Raw genomic sequence first — 10000 nt, 5'->3', positions numbered from 1 at the left:
TTGCCTGAAGAAGACCCAGTAGGGTCGAAACGTTACTTTTTAATAAATTAATAAATATGGGAGATTAAACAGTGTTGCGGACATTAAATTTTTTTTTTTCACTTTAGTACCGATGTTAATTTATTGCTGTTAAGAGGTGCCATGAGGGCGGAAGTGACTGGGACTGTGAAGTAATAAATATCACTGAGTACACATTAGCTTTTCAGCTAAATCTAACACATCATGTTAGCAGTGTGGCTACAATATTTTCATGGTGTCCAAATAGCACTGAATGTCACACTTCATCACGTCATGTCATCACATCGTCACGTCATCATGTCACATCATAATGTCATCATGTCACGTCATCACGTGACACGTCATGTCATCACATCGTCACATCATGTCACATCATAACGTTATCATGTCACATGTCATTTTCACACGTCATCACATCGTCACATCGTCACATCATGGACTGATTTGTGTCTGTGTTGTTATTAGGAATGCGGGGGAGGAGGCGATCTCTGGAGACCATGACTATGCTCATTATAAACACTATGTGTTTGGTCCTGATCCTGAAAATCCTTGCTCCAGAACACTGTGAGAAAATCACATCTCCAAAGTCAGTTCGTGAAGCTCAGCCTCCTGAGATCACTTTATGTGAACAAAACATGTCGGCCAACAAAATCGAGGGATTTTTTGACTTCCCCTTGATCATCCAAGACTTCCTGTATTACCGCCACTGCCGCCAGTTTCCGATGCTGCTCGATCTTCCAAACAAGTGCAACATTCCAAAGGGGTCAGGACAAACATTCTTCCTGCTGGCCATCAAAAGTTCCCCGAAGAACTACGAGCGACGGGCGGTCCTGCGCAAGACATGGGCAGCGGAGAGATGGCAGAACGGGATGCGAATCCGCACTGTATTCCTGACCGGCACCACCGGGGTCGGCTTCGAGAAGAAGAGGTTAAACAAACTTCTGAGGCTGGAGAACAACAAGTACAAGGACATCCTTCAGTGGGACTTTACAGAATCCTTCTACAACCTCACGCTCAAACAGATTCTCTTCCTTGACTGGATGAAGAACTGGTGTCCCACTGCAGATTTCTTCTTCAACGGTGACGATGATGTTTTTGCCAACACAGAAAACATGGTGGATTTCCTGAAGGGTCAGGGCGATATTGATGGGAGCAGACACCTTTACATCGGACAGTTGCTCCTGGACAGCGAACCTATACGGGACAACAGCAGTAAATATTTCATTCCGGAAGTGATTGAGGCAGCCGACATGTACGCTCCTTACTGCAGTGGAGGAGGATACATCTTCTCCCGCTTCACTGGCAGGGCCATTTACCAGATGTCCCAGTCCATCCCCCTGATGCCCATTGATGACGCTTACATGGGCATGTGTCTGAAACAAGCCGGACTCACTCCCTCAGACCACCAGGGAGTCTGGGCTGATGGCCTCAATATTCCCTCTGAAAAATTGGACGTTTATGACCCCTGCCATTACAAAGAAATTATCCTTGGCCACAAGTTCCTCCCACATCAGATTTTCCTTCTGTGGAATGAAATACATCGGAAAGATTTGAATTGTTCAATGAAAGAGTTGAGTCACTAAGAACTCTCTGCACACAAAAGACTGGAGTTTACTCATTATGGAGACTTTCTGAGACAGACTTTACTCTGAGAGACACTGGTTCCTCAGGTTTGAGCAGTACTGTGATAATTCAAAGAGCTGGAATGTCTATGAAATATTTATACTGTAATAAGCGTGAGGAATGTCACAGGTCCTGTCCTCCTTTTGTTTCCTCTCACTGTGTTGTGGTTAATTGCATCCTTTGTATGTAATTTTGTATAATTATATTGTATTTTCTGAAGAATTAAAGGTTATCTAGAATATTTATATTACTGCATCTGTGCAGAAAGGTTTTGTCTGAGAGAGATGTGGTTTATTATCATAAATAAATACTTATTTATTTGCCAGGAAAAGACTTTTCTGTTTTATTTGAAAAAGCAGAGTCTTAGATGAAAAAGTAGACAATCAAAATGTATTATTTTCTTTACAGAGGAGTGAGAGAGTAAAGAGAGGCTGCTGAGGGGACGAGTGTTTAACTGAGAGAACAGAGAGATGAGTTATTGTTCTCGCTGCTAACTGCTCCTCAGTCATGAGAGTGTTGATGTAAAGGCAGTGAAAGTTTCATAACTTAGCCCAGCTATCTAACCTCGTGTCTTCCCTATTTCCCAATAACCAGAAATACAGCATTTTAATGTTAAGGGCATGTAAAATTAAAGTGCACATCCTGGTTCAGAGGAATGTTGTGAACTATTTCTGAGAAACAAGAAATACTACAGTAGGTCATGATACACTCACAGCTACCCAATGGAAAGTTAGCATGGCAAATCCCTCAGATGCTCTTATACAGAGCAACTTACATTTATACAACTGAACAATTGAGAGTTAATGGCCTTGCTCAGTGGCCCAGCAGTGGCAGCTTGGTGGACCTGGGATCCAATTCACAACATTCCAATCAGTAGTCCTTAACCACTAGGCCACCACATACCCCAAAGCACTCCTCGCGGCACCCAGTGCTCCATGCTCCACATTCCTCTGCCTGATTTAACGCACTGTTCAAATCTGCAAGCAAAACTCTGAAGCCTGAGCAGTTCTGAATCCCACTAATGAACATTCACACCATCGCCTGTCGCTCAGCTGCTGTATGCAGAGTGCTGTTTGTTTCTTAGGCCAGTCTGATGAAACAAAATATCAGTAAAACTCTAAACCTAAAAGTGCTCCAAAACCACTCATGAAAACTTAGGCCAAGCCAAAACGTAGGCCAAGTCACGGTTTCCCTGCTCCTTCATTGTCACATTTCTCAACCGTAGCAGCATAAAAGAGCTTCCAATCCTACCACCTGCCCACTGGATCCACTCCCCTTCCACTATGCTCCAGACCATCCTACCCTTCATCACCACAATCATCAATAGATCCCTAACATCTGGTCATGTACCAACTGCCTTTAAGAGAGCAAGGGTTATTCCCATCCTGAAAATCCTGCTCTGGATCCTTCAGACATCAGTAACTACAGACCGGTATCACTTCCCTCTTTTCTTTCAAAAATTCTTGAACGCATTGTCTATAATCAACTGTCTGTCTATCCCTTACAGAACAACCTCCAAGACCTCAACCAGTCTGGCTTTAAAGCAACTCATTCCACATAGACAGCCCTTTTGGATTTCTCTGAGAAACTACATGTTGCTAGATCAGCCAAACTTCATCCATCCTTATCCTCCTCAACCGTTCAGCAGCATTTGATACGGTCAACCACAAGACTCTCTTATCCACCCTCAGGAGTCTTGGGATTTTGGGATCAGCTTGGGAATGGTTCGCTTCCTACCTGGAAGGACACTCATATCAGGTAACATGGAGGGGACTGACATCTGTTCCATGCAGACTCTCCACTGGTGTCCCACAGGGCTCAGTACTTGGTCTGCTTCTTTTCCTCGTGTATACAGTACTCTCTCTCTTGGTGAAGTATTTCCTCACATGTGTTCTCTTACCACTGCTATGCTGATGATACACAACTTATCTTCACTTTTCCACCCTCAGATACCACAGCTTCTGATCGGATCTCAGCATGTCTGGCAGAAATATCATCATGGATGACGGCTCATCAGTTGAAGCTCAATCTTAGAAAAACTGCTGATCATCAGGTGATTCATCCTCAGGTCATGATCTTACAATATCCCTGTATAACTATCTGATCTCCCCTTGAGTCACAGTTCACAAACTTGGGGTAACCATGGATACGCAACTGTCCTTTTCCTTGCATGTTGCTAATGTAACACGCTCATGTTGTTTTCTTCTCTACAATATCAGAAGAATTCACTCATTTTTGTCCACACAGGCTGCTCAGGTACTTATTCAGTCTCTTGTCAGATTAAGACTGGTCTAATGCAGCTCTGTCTGTCAGTTCTACATATGAAAACAATTTGTCCTCTGTAAATGATCCTTAATGCAGTTGTGTGACTTGTCTTCAACCTTCCTAAGTTCTCCACAAGCTCCTCCACTGGCTCTTGTAGCTGAACACATCAGATTTAAACACTGATGATTGTCTACGAATACAAAACCGGAGCAGTGCCCTCTTACCTCAAACCTCTTATCCCTCCTCACACTGCACCTCGCACCCTCAGATCTGCTCCACTGGTCAGACCATTTCCCAGGGTAAGAAGGAGAAACACATCAAGACTCTTCTCTGTTCTGTACCGAGGTGGTGGAAGATGTCTGAACAGCTGAGTCACTGACTGCCTTCAAACTACAGGTGAAGACCATCATCTTCCTGAAATACTTCAACTAACACTTTTTCCCTTGTTTGTTATAAGTATGTTTTTTGTTTTTTGTTTTTTTTTAAATGTAAGCTTCTTAGTAAAGAGATATTAGTAAGTCTTTTTTCTTCATTCATCAATGATGGACTTTATCTTTGTTGAGACAGCAGTGATGGGGAGAAGAACAGGTTTTCAGGAAATGATCTATTTCATGTAGATAAGGAAGCTTAGGTTAACCAGTGCACCTGAGAGCAGCAGCATTTTATTTTCAATTGCTTAAAATTATTAAATTAATGCTTTTCCTCCTACTAAAAGTCTCACTGATGTTGTTTATATGAATCTTTCCCTCAGTTATCTGTCACAATCTTCTGGTTCTATTTAGGACTCTAGCTGCTGTGTTCTGGACTAACTGGAGCTTGTTTATGCTCCTACTGGAACATCCAGACAGTAAAGTATTACAATAATCCAACCTAGAGGTAACAAATACATGACCTAGTGTTTCTGCATCATGTAATGACATCATATTTCTTATCTTAGTAAAATTTCTGAGATGAAAGAAAGCTAACATTGTGGCATTATTTATGTGAACTTCAAATGAGAGACCGGTATCAATAATCACACTGCACATGAACATGCTGAACACTGTCACCTCCTCCAGTCTCACCATGAGCACTGGGGTTCCTCAGGGATGTGTATTGTCTCCAATACTACTGTATACTCCCTTTTCACCCATGACTGCATACCTGTCCATACCTCAAACAGCATTATAAAGTTTGCAGATGACACCACATTGGTAGGCATGATTGAAGGTAATGACGAGACAGCTTACAGGGAGGAGATCCGGCACCTAGTAGCATGGTGTGAGGACAATAGCCTGGAATTTAACACCAAAAAGACCAAGGAGGTCATTGTGGATTTCAGACATGCTGGCAATCACACTCATCCTCCAATTCACATCAAAGGAACTGCTGTTGAGCATGTACCCAGCTTTAAGTTCCTTGGAATACACATCTCTGAGGACCTCACCTGGTCTCTGAACTCTTCCATCCTAAACAGAAAGGCACAACAGCGCCTAAATTTTCTGAGGAGACTTAAAAAGTCCCGTCTGTGCTACAGGATACTGGAGAACTTTTACCGCTGTACCATTGAGAGTATCCTCACAAACTGCATCTCAGTGTGGTATAGCAGCTGCACAGCTTCAGACCGTAAAGCCCTTCAGAGGGTGGTGAAAACCGCCCAACAAATCATCCGTAATGGAACTACCCACCTTGGAGAACATTTTCAAAAAAACGCTGTTTGCAAAGGGCGAGGGGCATTATCAAAGATCCCTCTCACCCCAACCACGGACTGTTTACACTTCTCCCATCGGGCAGATGCTCCCGTCATCAGGGATGTGGTAGCTCAGTGGTTAAGGTGTTGGGCTACTGATCGGAAGGTCATGGGTTTGAATCCCAAGTCCACCAAGCTGCCACTGCTGGGCCCCTGAGCAAGGCCCTTAACGCTCAGTTGTAAGTCACTCTGGATAAGGATGTCTGCTAAATGCCGTAAATGTAAATGTCTCAGAGCCAGAACAAACAGACTGAAAAATAGCTTCTTTCCTGTGGCTGTTTCTGCACTGAACAGCTGACATGGTGTTAACAATCACCACTGTACTGTCACTTTTCTTCTGTGTTTTGCACTATTTTGCAAAAAATATATATAGATGTATATATAGATGTATGTATTCATAATGACATTCCTTTTGTTCAGCTATATCTGTCATACCACTTCATACTGTATCATATATATATAAAAAACACTATATGTACCCTTATAATGCCTCAGTTACATGTACATATTACCTTCTCTATACCTTCTGTATAAGCTCATACCCTTATTTATTACACTGCCACTTGTAAATAAGCTGTCTATGCACTTCTGGTTAGATGCCAACTGCATTTCATTGGGTCTGTACATGTACCCTGCACAATGACAATAAAGTTGAATCTAATCTAATCTAATGATGTAATAGAAAGACCATCCAGAGATCATCTGTAATCAGAAAGCTTACTTCTGGCTGTCTGTGGTCCTGGTACAAGAACCTCTGTGTTGTCAGAGTTAAACAGGAGGAAGTTAGTAAGCATCCACTGTGTAATGTCCTTCACATAATCTTCAATCTTATTAAGCTGGTGTCTCACATCTGACTGAGCTGAAACATATAGCTGTGTGTAATCAGCATAACAGTGGAAGCCAATCATGTTTACAAATGATTGCACCAAGGAGCAGCATATATAGGGAGAAAAGCAATGGGCCTAAAACAGAACCTTGTGGAACACCAAACATTACCTTAATTTGTTTAGAGTGGTCACCATTTAGATCTATGAACCAATAGTGATCCATCAAAAAAGACCTGTCCCTTTAACCCCAACAACATGTTCTAGCCTATAAAGTAGAAAAACATCAATGGCATCAAAGGCTGCATTAAGATCAAGTAATACTTACAAAGACACACAACCCTGATCAGAGGGCAGTAACAGGTCATTTACAACTTTAACCTATGCTATGATGAGGCCTAAATCCATGTGAATTGTGAGTTTTTAGTCCCCTTCACCTTCATTAGGTTAACAACACACCTGCAACCATTGGTACACATCTCTGTCTTTTTTTTTTTTTTTCAAGCTTTTGACAAGGTTACTGTAGGTGAATTTACAGAGCAGAGAGTGAAGCCAGTTTTCGGTATGATGTTGTGCTAACCTTTAATTAGGGTAATTGTTATCTTCATGGTTGCTCTGCATAACTGTGACATATGTAGGGCAGGGATGTTTAGAACAGCTAGTAATTAAGGGTAATTTGCATGAAACTTTTTAAGTGTTAAGAATTATTCTTGATTATAATAAATTACCACATTGAATAAGCTTCATTTCTCAGATCTTAAGATCAGTGAGTCATGCCCCATAGTACACTCCCAACACTGACTGATGGGTTTCTGTTGCCAAAAATGCAAACACAAAGAGAACTGGTGTTCCAGTTAAATTTTGGCAGATTCCAGAGACGATGCTAATGACGTGAAACAGGGTTAATGATGTTGATGTTGTGATATGACCGGGTCATAATGACGAGCAACCAGTAAAGCTGATTTATGGCAGTTGTTAAAAGTGCTAAAAACATTTGTGTAAACAAGTGAAATGTGATACATATTTGAATCATATCATGATTAATGCGTTCACACAAATATACCGATACACACAGTTCCAGAGAACAAAATCCAGTTTATTTTCACTGACTGTACAGAAATCATAGGAATTTTTTGTCAATAAAACATTTCAGAAGCAATGTTATGATTATAAAAAGACACAAAAGTCATAAATGGTGTAAATATAAAACACAATATTGATCTGTTACATCAGTTCCCTTTCTAATTCTGTTTATATTTACAGCAATTCATTTCAATAAAGCATTCTGAGTGTTATTAATAATAATAATAATAATAATAATAATAATAATAATAATAATAATAATAATAATAATAATAATGAAGGAGGAGAGTTAAGACAGGAAACATAACAGCTAGCAAACTGAACCCATTGAAGTCCTCTGTTTACTTATTTAGAAGACACTATTTAAAAAAAAGGAACCACTGAGTTAAACTCTGCAGTTTAACCGACAAATATGCGACTCATAAAATACACAGTTTATTTAACTGTTCTGTTCTTTGTGACATTCTTTTCATCCTTTAGCGCCATCCCTCTCTTCCTGGAGGCTGCTCTCAATCAGGTCCTGTAGGTAGGAGAAGGAGGGTCTGTCTTCACTGTTGAAGGACCAGCACTGCATCATCAGACTGAACACCTGGACACAGGCAAGAGCTCAATGTTAGTTTCTGAGGTATCTGTGAGCCGCGAGCTGAGAGAAGGTAGTGTGACCTGATGAGTCATGACTTTGCTATCACGCTGATTTACCAACAATTACAGTTTGTTTGTTATTAAAGATTGTATTTATTATTGTATTATTTATTAAAGATTTAATTTTTACAGCGTGAACAATGTTAATTGTTTATATAGGATATGCTAACTTATTCTACCTTAGGATAGTGCTGATACCTGCACACCCTTCTGATTTCACTGTTATCACGAGCCACATGATAAACCTCACAGCCAGTCTGACCTGTCTGGAGAAGCTCCTATGACTATGATTCTTTATCACTGATGATAAAGGTTTAATCCCCTAATGATGACTGTTTGGTCATTATACTACACACCCTGAGGATTAAGTTTGAAAAGAGCAATCGACTCCTTCATCAGTGCAATGGAATGTAGTGTGTTTTTACTTTTGGTGGACACATGGGGGGTGCTGGCAGCCTCCAGTCTTCTCTGAGAGCATTGAAGAGATGAACAGCCATCATGGCACCTTGAACGTCACATCCAATCCGATGTAGTGAGAGCTGCAATAAAACATGTTAGAATTACAACTTTTGTAGTCATATTGTTTATGTAGCAGTCACAGGAGTGAGACAGAATCATTTTATGAGCTGCTGATTGACTCACACTGTAACCTTTAAGCAGTGTTGTGCAGTAACACGTTACTGTAACACAGTTACTTTTGACAGTAACTAATACTCTAACGCATTACTTTTTAAATAAAGTAACTCCGTTAGCGTTACCGTACAATATGGTGCATTTGTCTGTTACTTTTTTAAATTAGTTCATTTAGGCTGAAGTGTAGCCTACAGACTAACCTGTTTACAGCAGCAATGCATTGTAGGATTGATGGATGCCAACCTGTAAACACGAAGACGCCGCACTGTGGGAGTGTTTCCGTTTATTCATGTATGTGCGGCAGTAACGGCGAGTCGAGGCGAGAGCAAGACGAGTTTCTCAAAATGGAAATATGCTCATTATTTCACTTTAGTTGAGCATAAAGACAAAAACCTTTTAGTCAAATGTAAGCTTGTAAGCAAATGTAAATGGGAACATTAAAGAACTAAAAAGTTACTTTTAACAGTTACTTTTTGAATGAAGTAACTAGTAACGGTAACTAGTCACTATTTCTTAGTTACTAGCACAACACTGCCTTTAAGCTCCTCCTCCTGATTTTCTGAGAGCATTCTGCTTTTTCTCAAGCTAATAAGTAATGTACTTTTCTCTTTAAGAATGTTTTAGCATAATAATACTGTCATTGCTTGAGGATCGGCACAAACTTAAGATCATCATTCCTCACATACCCGCTTCGGGTTTCTGCTCAGCTCACAGTAGGAGAACAGCTCATGCAGAAGAACGCCAAAACTCCACACGTCTGATTTGTGGGAAAATTTATACTCTGATAAGGATTCTGGTGCGTACCTGAAACATATAGGGTGAAAAAAACGTATGAAATGTGGTTAAAAAGACAAACACCAGAGCTTAGAGCTTACCAGGTTTAATTGGGTTTTAATTTTGAACCCCTTCTCACCTGCCTGGAGTAGTGGGCAGTGTATAAAACTCTGTTAATGTATGTGTTGGTGTTAGTGTATGTGTCGGTGTTAGTGTACTGTATGTGTCAGTATTAGTCTTGGTGTATGTGTTAGTGTTCATGTTGGTGTATGTGTATGTGCTAGTGAATGTGTATGTGTATGTGTTAGTGTATGTGTTGTGTTGGTGTTAGTGTATGTGTTGGTGTGAGTGTATGTGTTAGTGTATGTGTTGGTGTGAGTGTATGTGTATGTGTTGGTGTGAGTGTTGT

The 10000-nt window shown here is 40.6% G+C and overlaps 2 protein-coding genes across 3 annotated transcripts in view; one reads left to right on the top strand and one right to left on the bottom strand.

The window, feature by feature from the left end:
- LOC113634260 (N-acetyllactosaminide beta-1,3-N-acetylglucosaminyltransferase 3-like) overlaps positions 1 to 1891 on the top strand; it is a 2853-nt gene extending 962 nt beyond the window's left edge. The window contains exon 3 of the mRNA XM_047800235.1: positions 484 to 1891. Within this exon, the coding sequence (XP_047656191.1) occupies positions 484 to 1601 (1118 nt within the window). The 3' untranslated portion in view covers positions 1602 to 1891. The remainder of the gene's footprint in view (positions 1 to 483) is intronic.
- A 5643-nt stretch (positions 1892 to 7534) lies between these two features.
- The window catches only part of jak3 (Janus kinase 3 (a protein tyrosine kinase, leukocyte)), a 20225-nt gene continuing 17759 nt past the window's right edge, over positions 7535 to 10000 (bottom strand). For both annotated transcript variants that reach the window (XM_027133089.2, XM_027133090.2), the window contains exons 22-24: positions 9504 to 9621; positions 8610 to 8723; positions 7535 to 8131 (exon numbers count right to left, since the gene is read on the bottom strand). In XM_027133089.2, coding sequence (XP_026988890.2) covers positions 8012 to 8131; positions 8610 to 8723; positions 9504 to 9621 — 352 coding nt within the window. In that variant the 3' untranslated portion in view covers positions 7535 to 8011. The remainder of the gene's footprint in view (positions 8132 to 8609; positions 8724 to 9503; positions 9622 to 10000) is intronic.

The sequence above is a fragment of the Tachysurus fulvidraco genome, chromosome 14 (assembly GCF_022655615.1).
Source record: "Tachysurus fulvidraco isolate hzauxx_2018 chromosome 14, HZAU_PFXX_2.0, whole genome shotgun sequence".
NCBI lineage: Eukaryota > Metazoa > Chordata > Actinopteri > Siluriformes > Bagridae > Tachysurus > Tachysurus fulvidraco.
Note: the sequence above shows the minus strand (reverse complement) of the source record. Positions and strands in the feature narration are given on the sequence as shown.